Here is a 21,248-nt window from a genome sequence, read left to right as displayed (position 1 = left end):
CTTAAGCAGCTCTTGTCCTTATTACTCCAAGAACTTGTCATTTAAAAAGAATGGCTTCCTCGGAAACTTAACTAAAATGAGTCAAACTGTTAGTACATTATAGCCTTCGTAAAGGAGTATTATTTCATATTAGAGAACTGAAGGAAAGTAATTCTTTTCACTGAATAACAGCTAAAAAGAAGACAAACATACAAAAATAAACATAAAAAATTAACCGGACACTTTATTTTTATTTCTCTTTCAGCTACATGAATTAATCTTGTTGCCATGCTTTGGAAAGCACTGATTATCTTCATCATTTCAAGTCTACTGTATCTTACAGTGATGCGCCGCTGGTCTGAGCGAAAGTACCACTTTCCTCCTGAACCTTTACCTTGGAGATGAAGGAGCTCAACCCCGTGATCATCAGGAGCCTGGCAAGACAATGCGGTGAGTTTCACATGATTTCATGCCTAGGTAAAAATTTTTTTGTTATTAGATGATATCGAGTTATCTTGGGATGCCCTCGTTCGCAAAGGAAACATCTTCACTAGCTGGAACACAAAATGTTTGATTCTATGGGCCATTGCTGGAAGCTGTTACGCAAGATATCTCATTCAGCTCTTTGAATGATTGGAAGCGGCCTGAAAAATCTGGAAGAAAAATCCCAACGTGAAGTCGATGACCTGTTCGGTTTCTTAAGCGAGTCATAAGGTGTCCCTACTAATCCAAGGAAGAGTATTCTTCTATGAGTAAAGAACATTTTCTTCTCGTTTTTTTAACAAACACTTCATTGAGGAGAACGAGCTCTTGAGGAAATTCGACAAGCCGGTTGAGGAGACTAGCTATTCATCTTGTACAAGTTGGCTCGATACATTTTCATTCATGAAATATCTTCCGCTGAACATTCACAAACGCCTTAAAAGTTCGGCTACGATCTAACAAAGAAGCTTCTCTAGCCTTGCATCCACGAACACAGACAGACGTGCGAAGAAGGAACTATTCGCCATGTACACGTTGTCAGATCTCTTACTTGCTGGGACAAATACAAGCACAGAGTTTTGATCTGGTCACTTCTTTATTTAGCGTCCTTCCTAGATGTCCAAGCTGAAATACACAGGGAGTTGGATGACGTCATAGGCCTTAACCATCAGCCTTGTTTGCAGGACAAAAGAAGTTTACCATATCTGAAAGCCACCACGATGGAGATCATGCGCAATAGCTCACGCGTGTTCGTCACTTTTCCTCATCAGCGACACAACACTTAGAGACTACGACATCCCAGAAAATTCCTAAGTGATTTCGACCTCAGTGATGTTCATGACCGGAAACATTGGAAGGACCAAGACACGTTTGATCAGACGCGGTTCTTGGACGACGAGGGAAACCTCATTTGCCCGGTCACCTTTAGTTTCTTTCCGTTTGGTGGCGGTCCTCAGGGATGTGTAGGCGAGTCGGTGGCTAAAATTGAAATTTCCTCTTTTTCGCTGGCGTTCTACAGAAGATCAAACTCGATTTTCCCCCAGGCTATACTCAGCTAGATATGAAGGTGCTAGAATCCTTTACGCGAAGAATTTTTGATACCAAGGCCCTATAAACTTTGTTTCATCAAGAGAGATACTGGAGAGAAACTTCAGATCAGGGCAGGAAGAGGCTTCCGTTCAATGATGTTGGCACTATTCCAAAAATCTTCGTTTGAGCAGGTGATACTAGAATGGCTTGTAAGGAGTTGCGTAGGCCTGTCCATATCACGTTCTCAATCACCAGATCCCTCTCTACTCGCCTCACTTCCCGGGCCTATTTTCGTCTTCGCGCGCTTATTTGTTCCATTTCCCGTTAAGAAGTCATTTCACAAAGCCTACGAGTAGGTTCTTATTATGAACGCTTCGGTCTGAGCATTTCCTCGCCCGCGCGAAAGTATGAGGTCTTGTACTGTTTGACCACCGGCAAAACCTCTCCCGGACTTCCAGCGGCGTTAAAACGCGCGTCCGGCAGCTCTAATAACATTTAGGACCCTTCAGCGAACCACGACGACGACGGCAACGAGGACGTGGCAAATTAAAAGATCTAATGGGTAGAACAAAAGCTCAGCACGTGCGTTTTATAGCTTTGTACCTTTGCAAAACAACAACGTGAAATCACCAAAACATGCGTCGTCTGTGACTGCAAATTAATTTAATTTCCATTTGTAACTCAAAGCTGCTTAATTAAATACGTTATACTGAAGTTCAGGTGTGGCGTCGTAAGACACAATAAACACATCCAGCCATCTAAAGATAGACATTCATTTTTTTAATCGACGTCTCCTCGGTCTAGCCTTCTTGACTGCTTAAGGTCCCTAATGACAGCCTGCTCGGAAGCTACATTTCACAGGATAAATCGACTTTTGTTTATGAGATCTCTCTGGAAATCGATTGCCTGATATTGTGTGTTTTTTTTCGCTCTATTATGCGTTTATGATAAACGGGGCATCAGTGCGATTGTGTTGATGCATGTTTCTCTTAAAGAAATATAAATGCTAACCTTGTTTGGAAACACTCATTTGAAACTCTTTCATGTATCAGCTTGCTATATTTCTCGCAAGTTATTCAAAAGCAAAATTCGATATTACTCTCTTAAGCGCCAATTTCCCTCAGCAATAATTTTTTTAAATGCACGTTATATTTGCCGGAAATTAGTCTATCACAAACTTCATTCGAGAAGTTTTCAACGTGAAAGGTGACCTTCAAGAATTTTGAACTTGGTCAGAACTGGAAGCGTGAACAATTGAATCATTCCAATATTTAATTAAATTGAGTCTATTTAAGGAAACACAACAGATAAAACGGGTTTAACCCTCTTAGAGCACACGCACCCCTCTTCACCATTCTCGCTAAATTAAGCGCTGATTAATAGCAATAATCAAATTTTACGCGATCTTTTTATAACTTTTAATCCTTTATAGCCTTATTTACTCTTTGTTTTTTCCATGATGGTGGGTGTTATTGGAATTATTTTTAGGAACAGCTTTTGTGGCACTTGTATGAGAAGTAAACTATGGAAATTGGATTCGCTGTACTTCAGTGATTTTTGATCAAGAGGTTTTTAAATTTGTGATTTGAAATGTCGCGCAAGAGATCGAGAAAAGAATTATACTTATCGAAAGAAGCTTAGCTATGTACTATTTTCCCCGTCGTATTTTATCAAACATGTATCTTTAAAACTAGTGTCTAAAAAAATGGTGGCAATAAAGCACTTGGCTGTGCGATTCGGCTCAAAAACAAGTCTATAAATAGCTATATTTTCTCTATAAAAGCCGGCACATAAGTTGCCGCGTTTAGTTGACTCACGACCTTGATCAGTCAAGTTGGCGAAAGCTTGGTCGGCTTTGAAGTCTCTCGATTTGAGATTGCGGTAGTGAGGTAAGAAGTTCATAGAATTGAGGATAGATTGACAGCGAAGAGGAATCAGTAATGAAAACATGCTCAAAGTTACTCAAGTAGTAAATTAGAATCGCCGAGGTAATTCTTTCTGAAGAGGGGCTAACGCTCGAACGTTCGCTATAGAGACTGTTTTCCGGAGACCAATTTGTATCATCAACTCAGGTGATAACACCAAATTGTCTACTCATACCCCCCACTAGTCATGATACAGCATATATCACATGTACTTTAGAAACTTACCTCTATATTCAAATATAGCAATCGTTTGATAGACAATTTCCAGCTTGCTTGGAGCAAGCCACCCAAACAAGATATTTGCTTTTTTTTTTCACCAGATTTCGCGCGAAGTTTATTTCCTGAATTAAGTATTTGAGACTTTCTTCTGTCAAATGTAAAACCGCTTGGCGCACACCAGTTTTAAGAACTTACAAAACTTGGCCGGAAACTATTAATTCGTGCAAGTTTAAATTCTCACGAAGCAACTAATTGACTAATAAAAGTGCGCGTGTGTGAACAGTTTAGGAGAATCGATCTTAGACCACAGCGTTTTGTTGCTTATAACGTTTCTTCAATTTGAAGAATTTAAAATAAACCGATCAGTAAACAAAGACGACCGATAGAAGAAAAACGAATCCCTAACTCAAACCGTAACTTCGCTCCTCTGTTTTGCATTTTTACAATGACTTCTTTTCGCGCGAAATCCATGAGCAATGATGCTTGCATATTTCGCTTAATAAAAATTGAAGGTTTTCGCTCAATAGTGTTTCAACACGATAAGGATGTTATCAATTCTTTTTGTCGGTCGCCTAAGACCGATGTCGGTCGCATATTGAAGGTAAATTTTCAGAGGTGCTTAGCGAAAGCTATGACTAAGTTGAACGTATTCATCTAAGGTTTTAAAACCTCCCTGGGAAAGGGGGACTCAAGTGGGGTGTACTGCTAGGACCCAACCTCCGGGTGCAACTCGGACTCTGTTTCTGGCAAATTAACCAAACTGAGGCTCTATACGTAAAGAGTGTTTCTTACACAAACTCAAACATAACATGGTCTACAACAAATCTTATTCGAACTAAAAAAAATTCTGGAGTTGGATGGTTTGAGGGTCGATTCGATTTAATCTGTTCTAATTAGGGAGACCTCTTTTCCCAGAAAGTTAAAGAAAAGCGCGGAAACCCCTAATTCATGTTTTGCCTTAAATTGTGGTAAATTGCCGCGAAATTTCAACGTACAGTTGCAATTCTTTGATGTTTGATATCACTAGGAGGCCCATTTGTGGCTGTTACATGAACTCGTTTTTGTGTTTGCGGTGTGCAAAAAAAAAACCTGATTTAATTTCCATTCTGATCATTCTCAAAAGCAACAATGTGAGATGATACGAAGGAACACAAAAGCGCTTTCACCTTGAAGGTCTATCATCCATAACACACGTGCCGGTGATAAAAATACTTCGAGATTTACAGTCAAGTGTTAGATCGCGCCGATTTGTTCATATAACAAAGACAGCTTTCATGAAATTGGCAAAACACCTGCAAAATCTTTCGCAATATTCTCAACTTCCGTGAGAACGAAGCACTGAGGAACTCATGCGTTAATTAGCTCACGTGAAGTAGCGTGATCTTAGCGGCTTGGCGAGAGTTTATTTTTGTTATCGCTAACTCTTTTTTTTTTCTTCTCATTTTTTGAGTTCGCATGTCACAATTACGCGACAAACGTTCTAAGTATGAACAGCAGCAAGCCAAAATCATTCCAAGAAGTATGCCAAAATAAATATTCACGGCTCAGCTCAAAATGGGCGCCAGATTTGTAACCCGCGAGATTAAACCATTTTCAAAACAAACGCAACCATTTTAACACTTAGTTCGGATCACTTTTGATGAAAGACGCGGAGCGTGTCCGTTTGAGTCTAGCAGACAATTACACGCTCCAGCTGTTAGTATTTAAGTGTCCCGCAAAAACCCAGACATAACAGAAATGCGGTTTACATGCTGGAGATACCAACTTCCTAAGGGGTCACGTACAAAATTGCAAAGAAAGTGGCAACACGTTTCCAAAAATACCTCTGCATATTAGTTTTCCGATTGAAAGTGATCCAATTCAAATAACTGGAGTGCAGTTTTGAAATATTTCCACGAACTCTCTAAATACCACTATGAACAAGAGTTCTTCTGTTTTCGGCATGAAAATTGGCCATGAAATTGGCCTACGCTTTTTGCTTTTATTGACGTGAATCATACTTCTCTGGAAATCAACCCACGCCTTAGCAACAGGTTACCAAAACACTCTGAGGATTAGAAGTAGTTTCTTGAAGTCAGTTTTCGCTCTTTGAAACGATTTTACGTGCTAAAGCGATCTTTGACATGCCGGGTAAATAAATAGTCGTATGACCTTGCGAGAACAAATTCAATCCTTTGCACGTGGAAGTTTCCCGCTATAAAAACATGACACCGGCGACAAGATAAATAGGGTTTTAAAGATAAATCGGTCCTAAGGGTAAAAGGATAAGGAAAATACCTTAATACTCACACTTATAAGACCACCCAAACGTGCAAGAATTTTCTTCGGGGTCATTTATCACCCCGTATAATATCCGATTCATCTTTGCCTCTCCACGTGCACTACGGAGCTTAAAAAAAACAGTATAATCTTATAATCGAGGCGCTAAAAATGTTTTCGTGGCTCGATAAATCAAGTGTCTTACAGAATAACTGCCATGCGTCTTGCAGGCAAATCTGATGGTATTTCATGTTGAGGTTTGAAAGAACACAACTTAATTGTGTTTGAAAAGATGGCCGACGCTTTGTCTTAATACAATATTTGACAACGTAATAAACCCAAACCGCAATTTCCTCTCATCCATAAGAACATTTAGCAGTGGGACAAAGAAAGGCTAGACTTTTTAGTTGAGATGTTCAAGTTATTATTTCCTTATGAGAACAGATTACAAGACACCAGACCTCAAAGAAAACCGGAAAAAAACACTTCCCCTTCCTTATCCTCCGGTAAGTAGCTTTCGCACTTCAATCTATCCAGAGTTCTTCTGCGTACATCTGTATCGAGTTTGATTCTCCCCTGCCGCTATTTCCGCCTCGTTTACAAATACTGCTTCGTCATACATGCAATTAAATTCTGGCTACTCGTTAAATGTCTACCCAGTCAGTTTTCAGTGAAAGAGTTTTCACCTTGCATCAAGTGTGTTTTAAATTCCCCAGCTGCACAAGTTTTAAATTTCTACATATGTATCTTCAGATGTAGTCTTTAGTTTTCAACGAAAATAAATGTTGCCAATGTGAACGTGGTAAACAAATTAAAAACCGCAAGGTAATTTTCTAGTGTTATCTACAACAGCATGAGCGCGTTCAGTGGTGCGTACAGAATGTGACAAAGTCCAAATTTTGGGCCTCTCAAATTTTAGTAGTGTTACTCGTCTTTGATTCCTCTATCTCAAATAAACTAAAATTCTAGCTTTTACCTTCTTCCTTTCTTTTCTATTAATCATCTTCATTGAATAAGTGCAGCTAACACACATCTTAAAATTGTTACAATACACTGAGATTAAGTCATTTATCTTAAAAAATTCTGTATCAACTTTTAACTTTGTCCAGATTAAAATTCGTCTCTACCTCAAGCAATCTTGGTTTTTCAAGGGTTGCAATTGTCCCTTTCCAAGTCTTAAAAGCCAAGCCTCGAAAAGAAAAATACATCTAAACTGTTGTGATTTTAATTTGTCTTCCATACATACTGCTTTGTTCTACATCAAAATAATAACAGAAAGAGGGGCTTGAAATTGGAATTCTCACGTTATCATCTCACTAACGGAAACTGGAAAGAAGATTCTGTCTTGATTTATGATCTCGTTTGCTCAAAAATATGTCGTGTTCGTGAGTTCCGATTTAAGTTTTAGAGTTGAGGTGCACCCGCCAAGAACTTCCCTCTCCATACGATGGAAGAAAAGGAAACCGCAAATTATGCCCAATTTCCATTTGTGTCTAATTTCATGTTCGCTCGCTTAAAATGGTAAAAAGCCGCAAGTCGCGTGTCTAAACACAATCATTTGTAACTGTTTTGGAACGGTTTGATTTATTGCCGGAACTTTCAATTGAGCCAAGCTGGCGCACAGTTTTCAAGTGAAGCTGAGTGATCGGCAAATTAAAAGCTCTTGCGTCATTTTTTGATTACAAGCCAAGCTCAGCTATGTAGTCATGCAATAATGATTCAAACACAATTCATTTAATTACTTCATAGCGGTGGTCCTGTCCGCAAATGTATTGAGAGGTTTGTGAACAATCGCGGTAAAACCTCAGCGAACGTAAATCGCCTCATAGCTTCTTATTGTCCTTTGGGAAGCCTGACGTTATCTAATAAACTAAAAAGGTTACATTTTAAGTGGGCCTTTTGATAAGTATCTCCATTATGAGTGTATAAATATGAGCATCTCTGATCAAAACAGTCAGAGTTGCAACGTTTTCGTATCAAGCGCACTCAGTTCAGGTAAGTCTGAATCAATCTTAGTGATTAATTAATTTTTGCCTAGTGATCTTTGCTAACAGTATGCGTCAAAGGGGTTAAGGCATCTGTTTAAGAGGAATTTAGCCTGAGCCACGATAATGCAGCAAAGCTTTCTAGCTGTAGGTGCATTCATCTTATGGTAATCAGCTTAAATAAGCTTTGTGAGATACGATCTTTAATTTTCAATCGAACTGTTCCGTGCTGTGCAAAGTTACAGTAAATTTAAGGAGGTTACAAACATTGGTTCAGCAATACAAGTGAAAAAAAGAGAACCATAAAAGGCAATGATGAACCAAAAAGTGAAGAACTTAAAATATTTAAGCTCTTTATAATAATTAGCTGGCGAGAAGCAGTTCGAATCGTTCTTGCGCGAAGATTTCATTGCAAAATTCGCACGGAAGTGCGAAGAAAAACTAAGCGGATTTTCTACAATTATACTAAGAAAACTCCCAGTGTTGAAGGGTTCCTGAAAAACTCATTCTACCAGGAATTAATTTCTTAAGCTTCAGAAACAAAATACAAGGATTTTTCGATGTCGGCGACAAAACTCGTAGACTCTCAGTGAATTGAAGTGAAAGATTATTAAAGGAAAAACACCGTGTATGAGTTCGCGATTTACCGCGTGGCTGGAAAATACCGTCCCATTTATTTTGCTTGAAAGCGCGGAAAAATCTTCAGGTATCATAAGAAACGATAGTATACACTTGACTGCGTCCTAAGCTCATTTCTGGCCTCAAGAAATTGGGTCGAAATTTCGTGCATCTTGACGTAAATTTAGGCACCAATTTGCAAGTTTTGTGATTCATCATCTGTGTCAATATCCTATACCTTTGAGCATCCTCGTTTCTTCATGATTTAGTTTCACCAGTTTGGATTTTTCGTATTTCATCAAACTATGATTTTATGGTCTTTTTTCTCACGTTGTAGCTGTGGGAAACCCATGGTTTAATTACAGAGCTTTCACTAGCTAGCAGTGGGAAACCCATGGTTTAATTAAAAAGCTTTATAATAATTGACCGTGGTAAAATCTTAACCAAAAGATAAACAAATCCCAATAGTCAATCCTTATAAAGGAAATATTTCAAGAAGCCATTGTGAAATTAAAGAAGAACGTAAAACAAGAGAATTTCCTGAAGCGCGGGAACACGCGGGTGACTAAGTCGCCATTGGCTTTAGTTTTGCACCTGATTGGTTGAGAAATAGACTCGATTTTTTTGGACCGATGGTGACACGAAGTAAAGCTAAACGAAGCTATCTCGGATTTCTTTCTACACTCAGCTAAAAATTGCTCCTAAAATACTTCTCGCTAATTTCGCCATGGGTTGCCAGCTGAGCAGAACATTCGTGGCGGGAAACTACTGACCAAAAATTCTGGTGACACAATGCTAGCTACTTCACGGTATACCGAGTGAGTTCTTGTACAATGCAAAAGTTGGACTAAATACTTTCAATTCAACTCGAAAGAGACGGAAAAACGAATTTATACGACTACCGGAGACTGCAAGTAACAAACCTCAAAAACTTAGACTAGATGTTTAAAATATACAAAACAAACCACCATTAATTGGAGATACATTTTGACTGCCTTCTTCGGTCTGCCCCATTCACACGTGCAAGCGAGCTTTGTTAGATGGTTTATAATAACATCAGTGCGATGCTTTGCAGAACGCCGCTCTGATTTGAATCCATATCATTTGGGTATTATGGAATACTTAAGGCCCACCTGCGTAAAACATGGTTACTCATGCTTACTGACTGCTGATGTCATTGACGCACGCCTGACCGCAAATAACGTATTAACAATCTATTATTGTGCTTCCTAAAAACTCTGCCACTATCTTTGGCGTACAAACGTTATAATTTGCGTTGACATGGGCGTCTCTTCTTTAATATATCTAATTTTCGTGCTTGTAGATATTTATTTGCGGTTTGATTTAGACACTTTTCCGCCTAATGGCGTTCGGAGCAGCAAAATATCTGAATATACCAAATTTGATATACCATGTCAGAGCACTGAAGAGTTTACTTTGAATCGCTGCCAGGTAAATTGTTTTTAACTTCTGAGAATAGAATAAGAGGAAAGGAAAGAAGCAAGAATTTGCTTACAAGGAATTTGGTTGGAGAAGATTTCAGGCGAATTGCAAAAATAATTTTCAAAAAGTTGAAGCAATTGATTTTTCAAAATTTGTTCACGGTGTTATAGCCAAACGAATTACGTGACCAGACTGACGATGGTAAAAATTGTTCTTCTTGGACTTTGCGCACGCCCCAAAAAATTTAAAATGTCACAGATCAATATCATGTATATGACGAAAGGCTAAATATAACATAATGAAAATTATAGAGAGGAAAACACGTTTTGTCGAGTCATGCCCAGAACTCGCTAAAAGGTTTTTCCGAGGTGCACCCGTAAGGACAGAACTTCATTTCGGAGGCGAATATAACGATTTAATGCCCCAGCACTTATTCACTGAGAAAAAAATCAAGGGTTTTAAGAGCCTTGAAATATAGTTATATGAGTTTGGTAAGTTTAAAGTTTTCCAAAGAGGCGAAAATATCGTGAGATTTTTATGCCAATAGTAATCAAAGACAAGTGTATAGCGTTTGATTCTTGTTTCAGAGTTTTACTTTTTTTCGTCTCAGTGAGGAATATGATATATTGGGGGAATCATTGGGAGTCAGTCAGTTATGATCAGCGCCTTACACTAATAGTGTTAGACTAGGAAGTAAAATTTGGCCCGAATCCTAAATGTGGTTATTATTCGAAATATATCTTCTGCTCTCTCCTGAGAAAAGAGCTTACTTCTTGCATACTTAACGATTGACTGATTATGCTTTCACACATTCTTACATACATTCTTGGCGGTGCGTCTTTTGCGGCAATCCAGTGTCAAAGGTAACATTTGTTAACACTGACAATGCGATCAATGCATTTTTCATCAGTTTGTTTTTAAAAATCGGGCCTGTAACGCTTCATAAACTAGCCTTTGATGCTTTTAGGTTGTAAAAGCGAACGTATTTATCGCCAATAGTCGCCGGTTAGGTCTACAATGAAATGCTCTGGAAAAAGACTTCTAACAGTATTCGGAGGCAGTATCAAATTCTCTAAGATTCTAGGAATTAGATTACATAACCCATGCTCAGACATTAACCCTAAGCTAAATAATATTTGCTTTTCACTTATTTCTCAAGTAAACAGTCTCTAAGCTTAAAAATCTGGACATAAAATGAAAAACGTCTAAAATTCGTGCATGAAAATAAGATTAAAGGGAAACGATATGATAAATAACTCAAACTATCATCTATTTCTAAGATAGACAGAAATTCTCCAGACAACTAAGTTCGCTTTTGTCGATTTCAATATTAAACTGGGCAATCATTTTAAAAATCATAAATTGCCACGTATCAAGACTTTTTCATTTCATTTTCCGAGGGTAGTTTTTAAGAGTGCTTTCTTTTAGTGAAGAACCGTGCTTCACAGACTGTCTAAAATTTCCAAATATACATTTGCATGCATTACGTACCTATGTGAAGCACGCACGTAACATGGAAAGGTCACAACTTTCTGATAGACCTAATTTCAGAAATATTGTTTCAGGCCCAAATGTTTGGTTTTTTATAAAACTTTTTGAAAGAGAATAAACGAAAGAGACCTTTTGATGCTTCAGTAACAAATGAGTTTAGTTAATTATCTAAATGATCAGGTTAGGTACATGACAACTGATCGTTGATAAAGAGGACACGAACTGTGGAAATATTAATTTCTTCTCTAAGGTTTGCGTTTATTGAAAGTTACCACGGAAAAGTTCATTTGAGTTATCATTCCCAAGGGATAAAACTAGGTTAGTTCGGCAACTTCGTGACTTTTTTACGAATTGTTTGATTTTTAAACGTGACGTGTTTATTAGTACTCTAAAATCATCCCAGCTGAGCCGAAAAATCTTAACCTTGGGTTAGAAACGAACGCGGAAATATGTCAAAAATTTTCACGAAAAATAATCTTGACAAACAAAAATTTATACAGTGAAAAACGATCTCGTTGTTTTTCTGACCCTTTCTCAGTTTTGGACCTGTTGTGTTAGTTTGTCTTAAGTACTATTTCAAATGATCCAATTTGTATGTTGCTTTTGCCAGGTTGGAAACAAGGTCATTTAGTTTTTTACTTTGTTGAAACACGTACATGTAAAGTGACTAAAACGTGATAGTGCTCCACTGAGGGTAAATAGGTTCAGATCCATGATTCCTTCTCACGTTTTCAACTCTTTCCCATCTAAAAATAACGCCTCTACGTCAAAAGAACTAATACCTTCTTCGCGTAGCTTTTTGTCTCTTCTATCACTTCCTTGTCAGGGTTTCGCCACGTAATGGTTACTCTTGACGCCTTTCACTTGTTAGACATGTGAAGCGAAAAACCTCAAGTTTGGCTGTATTTCAATGGTTCTCTCAAAGTCCTTGTTACGCTATAAACTGGGTTTTATTATGGTTTAAAAGTTGATTAATTAAGAGAAAACAACGGACGAGAGAGAAAACACTGTTGCCAACGTTTGTATGTTTTGGCGCAATTCGGACATTTTAGCACGCGTTCAACTTTGAACTCATCAAAACTGTTTGTTACGACTTGACAAACTAAAGTAGGTACTAAGCATAAACAAAAAAACCCTCTCCCCTTTCTCAAATGCCATTTTTCCGGGAATTTTCACCCAACACCTGACTTTGCCGTCATTTTAAGCGCACAATATCTAAACTTGGAAAAGGTGGTTGTATTCCACTGGCATAACTAAGTAGTTTTGCTCTTAAATTGAAAACACTTTAGAACGAAGACATTGTATAACACTCTACTTTAAGAGCTCATGAAGTTTGTTATTTCTAGGATCGGCTAAGTTTCCATGAAAACCACTCTGCTGGTAATTTAAGATTCAGTGCGTAGGCTTGGATGCCCGTAAAACAAGGAAAAGTTAGGCGTCCTCATGTAACCGCTTTGTGGGACGTGTTTTCCTTGTTACGGACATGGGGTTTACCTCATAATTTTGGCTTACCCTGGACAGATAATGACTCGAATAAACTGTACGTGCTTTGGTTCTACCCAGACTGATTAACTAGTAACAATATCAGTCCATCAAAGATATTCTAGTCAAGTAGTCTCTCCATTGTAATCACCTTGAGATTGCATGTCTAATGGCTAGAAATCCACGCTATTTTTAACGCCAGCATTTAGTTAGTGGATAGTTCTATGCACTACAAAGGTCATAAGGTTTTGTTCGACTTGCGCTAAGTATAATTTAATCGCTTTTTCTTACATTTTGCTTACCGTATTATGAAGCACGTTATGTGAACGTGTGAAAGCTATGTATGCAAATATTTAAAACTTATCGTGGTCTAAAAGTATGTAGCTCGTGGAAAGGCGGTATGGATTGTGTTATTTCACACTTAAAGATAACATATAAAAGAAAGAAATGTGCTATTTTCAAGCGAAATTCCAATGCCTCAGTAATAAAGACAGCTGTGCTTAAAGTCTCAGCATGGCTTACAGATGCCCCTTTAGGACAAAGACACGCGAGGTTTCTTTGTCAACGCTCAGCAAACAGCTTTTCTTTGATCTACGTGAGCTGAGCAACGCTTGTAATTTGTTTACGTTCTACTACACAGTCATGCATGTAGAGCAATGGGAGAATCAAACGTGATCCCGACCTCCCAACACGTGGATTGCGGAAAAGAAGGAAAACAACAAGCTTCGCGTGACTTGACCTTCGCTCTCCTTACGGATCGCGCAGGGTTATCTATCTTGGTCCCGGGATGTTGCGCTCATGCGTTTTGCCAGTCTCGCTTCTATTCTAGACACTAAATATGTGTTCACAGATATCCAAGAAAAACAGTGATTGATGGGTGTGTATTCTAAACTTCAAAACAAATTAAACGTCTCTTATAAACCGCAACCGGCCCAGCCACCTATGACAAAATGTCTCGTGCGCAAGAACGCGTTCGTGCATCGAAATATTCACTTTGCAACTTAATGCAACGGCTTTGAAACCTCCTCTCCAAGTTAACACGTAATACAGGGAATATGAGCAAATATTAGCTTTTCGAGAGCTCGACTTATTGCCATGGTATCAAACAAACATATTTAGACAAAAACTAAAATAAATCAGGGCTGTCTAGAGAATATGCTGATGTACCTTCGTTGATTTTTCAAGTGGAACAAAAAACGTGACTCGTTGCCAAACATCACCGTGTATGTTATGATTAGATTTCAAGTGATTTCAACACGTGGAGCTTTCAAAAATGCTTTCATTTTGCAATCTGCTTACTTTGCGAGTTGAAACGCATTTTGTTACAGCATTGCTACAGCAGCGTGATTTTGCCAGAGACTCTCGAATCCGCCTGCAGGTGGGCGTTTAAAATTTAAATGACATAATTAATCAAACGTCGCCATTCTTTTGATAAAATGAGATTTCACGCTACGCGGAGATCGGAGTTTCTAATTTTATCCTCAGCCGAGACAGTCATAATTATACGCGTGTAAACATTCTAGGAACGTATACGTTGTCACGTAGACAGCGTCTATATAAGGGGATACTTTCTTGTCTGTTCTGTGGTCAGACACTCACTACGAGAACGAACAGTGAGTAACGATTCCATCCAGCAAACGAGAAGAAAAGCCACAACGATTTCTATAAACAACTAAGGTATGCTCGCTAAAATTTTATGCAAACATCATCCTTTACTGGACAACCTTATCGCAAATTTTTAGCGTGACCGTATAAAAAGTCCTGACGAATTCTGTGACCTAACCCGGCTGAGTTCAGGTAATTTAGTTATCGCCTGATCAAACTTAACTTCGTATGCCAAAGAATTTTGCGGATTTACATCTTTTATTTAAAATAATTTTGATTCTTTTTGAAAGGATTAGAAGTAACTTCCAACGTGTGAAAAGAGCAATCAAACATAACTTTACTTCGGCGGGTTTTTTTTTATGTTGTAGTACCTATATAGTTCAGTTTCGCTTTGTAAACGCCCCTCTTACCTTGGGTAGCGGATCAATTGAACTAAACTTAGCATTTTATTTTCAAATACTGTAATTATTTTTTCAAAAATCTGAGCCATTCGTTACAAATTCCATGTGCATGTCCTTAACGTTCCGTGTATTTTGTCGGCTCCCAGGGCTAAGAACCGTTCGAAAATTCTAGATCAATGTGTTTACACAATGTAATGATTACATTTCCCTATTTACATACTTAAAAAACCTAGCTTCCAAATTGCGAATAGTAGATTAAGAAATATAGACAGCATTGCGTTCATTTTGTTCAATTTTGCGTTCATTTCTTTAATTTTGCGCTTTTCCCAAGCATGTTATGTTTAAAATATAGTTAATTGCGTAGATTCAATATCTTCGCTTCGTTCTTAGCTTTCTCAAACAGGGAAGTACAGCTATTGTACACAATTTGACGTAAAAGAAAGAGTAACTAGAAAATTGCATTTAATAGGAGTTTTAAAATGTCATGCGATTTTCGGAAAACCCTAAGCAAGTTGAAAAACTTTTTAGCGCTCGTAATATAGCTTGAAATTTCAGCTTTGTAATATCTCTAAGATCTTGCTGTATGTTGCTCCGTCGATATTCTAACACAGGTTTTGGCGGCGAAATCTTTTCCGAAATAGAAAGATTCAAACTATATCGTCCAAATCTTATCATCATACTGCTAGATGAAAGCAAAGGCATCTTAAAGTAGTCGTCAGTCCGCGCAGAGTTTATTTAGTGTCCTGGCTTAATTTTAGTTGTTTATTCGCCTTAATTCTTCTCCAATATTCTTTTCCTTTTTTTTTTTTTTTAATTTGAATTGATGTGTTTGGCTCAAAGTGATAGATTGAGACTGTACTTGAAAACAAACTAAATTTCATAATTTTTTTTTTCCTTTTTCATCAAGCATCTTGAAACTACTGAACATAATCCATCGATGTCGATCGTCTAACCACCAATGAAATTGTTTGTGTAGTTTAGCACAACGCTGTGGAAAACGTGATTTACCGAAACGAACAATTTTAGGTCTGGTCAAACTAAACCCGATTAGTACCGTTAAGTAACAGCTGAAATACGTTACGTAATACCGGCGTGATGATGTGAACTCTGTAGTTTGATCCGAGAGCGCGTGGCTATGCACGTGATTTTATTATCGACACAGATCAGGGGTCGGGAATAAAAATCAGCGAACGGATTCCTCCGTTATCGTGCCATACGTCCATAGACACCATACTGTCTGCCATTGGCTGGTAAGAGGCCACGTGGTGCAGGTAGAACGTGATCAGTGCGTGACAGAATGACCGGCGAACTCTTCAGCGTGTTTTTGTTTTGAACGCGCTTTTACCTTTATAAATAGCCCCTTAAAATGATCTGTTAAAAGATAAAAATCGAATGAAGTGGGTCCGAAGACCAAGAAAGACAAGAAAAGAAACAATAGCAACTTAAGTGGATTGTGTGCCGTCAAAATCGTCCGTTGGTATTGTTTCGGGAATATGGATGCAATTGTTTCGACATGATTTTCATGATGACCCAGTTTGTAAAGGCCAGGATGTTTTGTTTGTTTTGCCATTTTCCAAAGATCAATGTAACGAGGCAATTAAAATGTCGTGGTACTCGAGAAATACTTAGTGCATCCTCCAGACAGTTGCAATTTTTCTTGCCGTTCTATAATCGGTTAAGTGGCCTTAAAATGTAATCTAACCGCGAATTGCATTGGCTTATAAATAAACTCCAAAAAGGTTAGGAATTCATGTTATATCAAATACGGTGTTTTCACTGTCAATATATTTAGCAGATATCTTCCATGTTGAAAGATAAACAGTTTCTGAAACAGTATCTCGAAGGTCGACTGGATGAGGCGCCGTTTCGATAACTAATCGAGGTTACTAAATATAACTCGATAATAACACTCTTCTACGGAGGTCGCGTGCCAATACGGAAAAAAATTCACATTATTCGAGTTTGGAATTCATATTTAGCTCATAATGGTACACCTCTGACCTTAATAGCTGTAAACATTTTAAGCTCTCGTTAGATCATAACAGATTATCGCGACGAGTATTGAATGCATACAATTACACAGTTCATTGGAGCAACGAAGGATAATTTTAGTTTCACAACAAAAATGCGCAGGAAATAGAGAGTGAAGCGCGAGGGACTGGGGTTGCATAGAAATACGGCCGCCAAATACCGACTCTCTTTCGCTCTTAATATTCCCGCCTTTTTGAGCTTTCCAATTTCCAGCGGTTTAATGAATGAAAATCTGCCGAAGAAGCCTATAACTCTGATCAATTTGCTTCCAGCGGATATCATAAGTTTTGTTAAATATTTTCTGGACAGGTTAAAAGCTACCTAGTAATTTTTAAGAAGTAACAAGTGTGATTGACAATAATCGATTTGTAATCTTCTGTTGCAGAAATCTGAAAGATGATTCTAGAAATCGCATTTGTTTTCGTTTGTGTGACAACGATCGCTTTCTTTGTCCACCGCGCCCATGCGCAGAAATCCAAGAATCTGGCTCCTGGCCCCAGGCCGTATCCCCTGATTGGCAACATGCCCCGTTTAGCAGGAAAACCAGGTCACTTGGCCATGACTGAGCTAGCTGAGGAGTATGGTAAGATCTATACGCTCTACCTGCCCGGCGGTCAGCGGTGTGTCGTTATCAACTCAATAGAACTGGCCCGTGAGGCGCTGCTCGCTAGGAGAGATGAATTTTCAGGGCGACCCGTGACCTTTGTTGGAGACTACTTGTCCCGAGGAGGCAGAAATATCATCTGCGCCGACTTCACGCAATCAATGATCCTTCTGCGAAAGATTGCTCACTCAGCACTGCGCATGTACGGAAGTGGCTTGAAGCATCTCGAGTGTCTTATAAGCAGTGAGGTTGATCACATGGCCAAACGCATCACTTCCCAACAGGGGAAACCATTTGATCCAAAAAAAGAAATTCAGCTGACCATTCTCAACGTGATATGTGCTGTTGTCTACGGCGAAAGCTACGATATTGAAGACGAAGAATTCCTGCGGATAATTCAGTACAATGATGACTTTATCAGACTATTTGGTAGTTATAATATCTTAGACCTGCTTCCGTGGCTAAGATTTTTCCCTCTGCAAGACATGAAAACCCTGCGCGAGTCGCGCCAAATCAGAGATGACATCCTCGGAGCAAAATATCAAGAACACAAAAAGAGGTTTGAAGAGGACAGCGCAAACAACAACTTTGAAATCGAAGATTTGACTGATGCTCTACTGAAGGCCTACCACGAGGCGCAAGAAGAAGACGGAAAAGTCGCACAATTGCTGACTGAAGATCATCTCGTTATGACAATGAACGATGTCTTCAATGCCGGTCTGGAGACATCGGCTACAACACTACGATGGCTGCTCGCTTTCTTGGTTACCTACCCAGAAATCCAAGCCCGCGTGCATGCGGAGTTAGATGACGTCATCGGCAGTGGCCGCATGCCGTGTTTGAACGACCGTGGGAATCTTCCATATTTGGAATCCACCATTGCAGAGGTTCTCCGCATCAGAGCTATAGTTCCACTGTCACTACCTCACAAGGCGACGTGTGATACGACACTGGGTGGCTACGATGTACCAAAAGACACAATGCTTATATCAAACATATGGGCTATGCACCACGACAAAAATGAATGGCAGAATCCCGAAGTGTTCGACCCGTCTAGGTTCTTGGACAAAGACGGAAAGCTTCTTGGCTCAGAACGAAAATTCTCCGCCGCTGGAGTACGCAGCTACTTACCATTTAGCGCCGGAAGACGCGGTTGCCTGGGTGAATCACTGGCGAAAACCGAAATGTTCTTAGTGGCGTCCAGGCTCCTGCATCAATTTAAATTCGAAAATCCAGCTGGTAGACCTCTTCCAGATCTGAGCGGCGAGGTTGGCGTGGTCTTAATGCCCGGCCCCTTTGAAATATGTGCCAAGGATAGACTGTAAACATCGCAGAATGAACTCAATTAGAATTTAATTTTCCCTGTTCAAAAAACTCTTTTCAATTGCTTTGATTACGGATAAGATTATAAAAATAAGAACAATTTTTAAAAGTACTCTGTCAAATGAAACCAACTATGATTAATTTGAACGGAAACTTCTTTTCTTGAAACACACTACCTGAAATATTTATGATTCCTTCCTGCGTCGGATGGAAAAAGAAAATCTTTTAATGAGCAAAAGTAGAATTTTTCAACACGAATGTATTCAGCCCTCTATGAGGCAAAGTAGTACTTCACATTTAGTGAATGATCTGAATTTTAGAGTTGCGTTTGCTTTTCTGTATTCTGTAAATTTTTTTATCAATGACTCGCCTTGATTCAGCTTAAAAAAACATTTATTGATTTTAGAGATACTGGGGTTCTTGTGACTCTTACTAAAACTTGAAATTTATGAAAGAAAAAGTGGAAAAGTGAAAAAAAAAAATCTCGGTAACAGCAATTTCCAGAAATACGCCAATTCATAGAAACTCAATCCATCTCCTTACTGTACTGTAAAATTTGACCAACTCCCCCAGTGTTCATTTAGTCAAGTGCGCATTGTATACTCACTATATTATATCGGCATTAAGCGGTGTTACCCAGATCGTAGAAGTGTTAACTAGCTGTATTACGTACTCCAAGAATATTAAATACATTTTTCAAAGGTTCCTAACAAAGTTACTTAACACATATGTACTTTTTTGTATATTTACGTACCAAACACCTAATGGCAGTGACAAATATATACAATTAGTCATTTTATTTTGTATGTTTAATAAATGTCTTCTTAAAAGTAAGCAATTTAGCTCAGTCTGTATTCAATAAATACTTACAGATGTAGAAAAAACCTGGTTTTTTGGTTCGTTTCTTCTAATCTGAACAACTGCAAATTCTGGCGGGGGGGTGAAGGATGGAGGGGGGGGGGAAATCAATTTGTCAACAGGGAGAACGGAGAGGGGACCAGTCGCCGCCAAAAGAGTATAAAGTCTAATTAGTATAATTAGTCTCGTACCCAGACTTTCACAGCTAAGCGGTTGTTAGATCCTACATAATAAGTTACATTCAAAACGGTAGGATCTGGTGCGAGATCAGGAGACCAATTTGGGGGGGGGAGCCTAATCGGGGGATTGGTTAAATATTTATCGTGACACAAACAAAATCCTTCCCCCCCTCCCCGATACAAATAATGACAAGTTGTATAAAGTTTAGGGATTTTGATTTCCTCTATTTTTCCTGAATCACATACAAAAGATGGCCACTTTAATTTGCTTGTTCATACTTCAAAAAATATAAACCAAATCAGAGAAAAGCTGAATTATGAGAAATGTAAATTTATACGAAAATTTCAAGTGCTCTTGGACTCCGAATTTTAATTCGTGTTTTTTTTTTTTTTTTCGGTACGGGGAAAAGTTTAGAATTTAGCTTCGTGAAAAAGTTTTTTTTTTTATCAAATTAGTGCTTTTACGGCCATTTTGTTTGACATCGGCCTTCACTCGCTCGAGTTTTTTAACTATCGAGAGCGCATGCGTCTCTGTGTCTACAGTTGTTTGACACCACAATGATAACGTGACAACAATGACATGCTATAAAAACAACAATTGCCTCATTCAATTGATATCTAATGATGACAGCCTCAGTGCCAAGATTTGGCGCTGTCCTCATTCGTATGAGATATCTGCTGTCTGAAGTTTTTTTATTTATTTATTGTCTCTTTTGGGCCAAATTCTTTATAATCATGTAAAAGGGCGTTTAAACGCTTGGAAGCGACATTACAAGCTTCGATGTGTCATCAATTCATGCCACTCAGTTTAGGGTTTCAGATCAAGATGCTTTTGAAGTATTTCGGTTGTAACTACTGTCTATTTCCTTACAGTTCTGCTGAGTATTTAAGGCGTCAATACAGACATGCGATGATTTGCCATAACCTGGTTTTTCAAATCCACGCTAATGCTATTTTCTTTCTCTCTTTCGAAAGCACCCACGAGTCCACGACAATTCATTTTCTTATGAAACAAAATTTTACATCAGATATCAGCAAAGAAGGAACGTGAAAAGCTTTTACGGCGTTTTTTCCTCGAGACAGCCTTATTTTTGATCGATTAAAAAAACAACACCAATAACAAAACCTAAGAATCCAGTATATCTTTAGAAAGGCCTATCATTTGATTTATTCAACTAATAACCAGTTTTGTCCTATACCAGTTTGCCCGTGCTGACTAAATGACGAAAACATTTGGAATGTCTAATCATTTATTAATAACATGGAAAACATTTACACCTCATACAAAATATGCAAAGATTTTTAATGCAAAGCTGTTTAAGGAAATGCAAAAA

The 21,248-nt window shown here is 38.5% G+C and overlaps 1 protein-coding gene across 6 annotated transcripts; it reads left to right on the top strand.

Annotated features, from left to right (window-relative positions):
* The first annotated feature begins 285 nt into the window (after positions 1-285).
* On the top strand, positions 286-19,581 carry LOC131791432 (steroid 17-alpha-hydroxylase/17,20 lyase). Of its 6 annotated transcripts, none has more exons than XM_066172158.1 (2): positions 286-429; positions 17,336-19,581. In XM_066172158.1, exon 2 carries the CDS (start codon positions 17,347-17,349, stop codon positions 18,877-18,879), a length of 1,533 nt encoding a protein of 510 aa, XP_066028255.1. In that variant the 5' UTR covers positions 286-429; positions 17,336-17,346; the 3' UTR covers positions 18,880-19,581. The 6 variants fall into 6 exon arrangements, with proteins under 6 accessions (XP_066028255.1, XP_058964761.2, XP_058964760.2 ...); XM_059108778.2 differs by lacking the exon at positions 286-429 and adding an exon at positions 3,308-3,380; XM_059108777.2 differs by lacking the exon at positions 286-429 and adding an exon at positions 6,265-6,400.
* The last annotated feature ends 1,667 nt before the right edge of the window (positions 19,582-21,248 follow it).

The sequence above is a fragment of the Pocillopora verrucosa genome, chromosome 9 (assembly GCF_036669915.1).
Source record: "Pocillopora verrucosa isolate sample1 chromosome 9, ASM3666991v2, whole genome shotgun sequence".
Taxonomy (NCBI): domain Eukaryota; kingdom Metazoa; phylum Cnidaria; class Anthozoa; order Scleractinia; family Pocilloporidae; genus Pocillopora; species Pocillopora verrucosa.
Note: the sequence above shows the minus strand (reverse complement) of the source record. Positions and strands in the feature narration are given on the sequence as shown.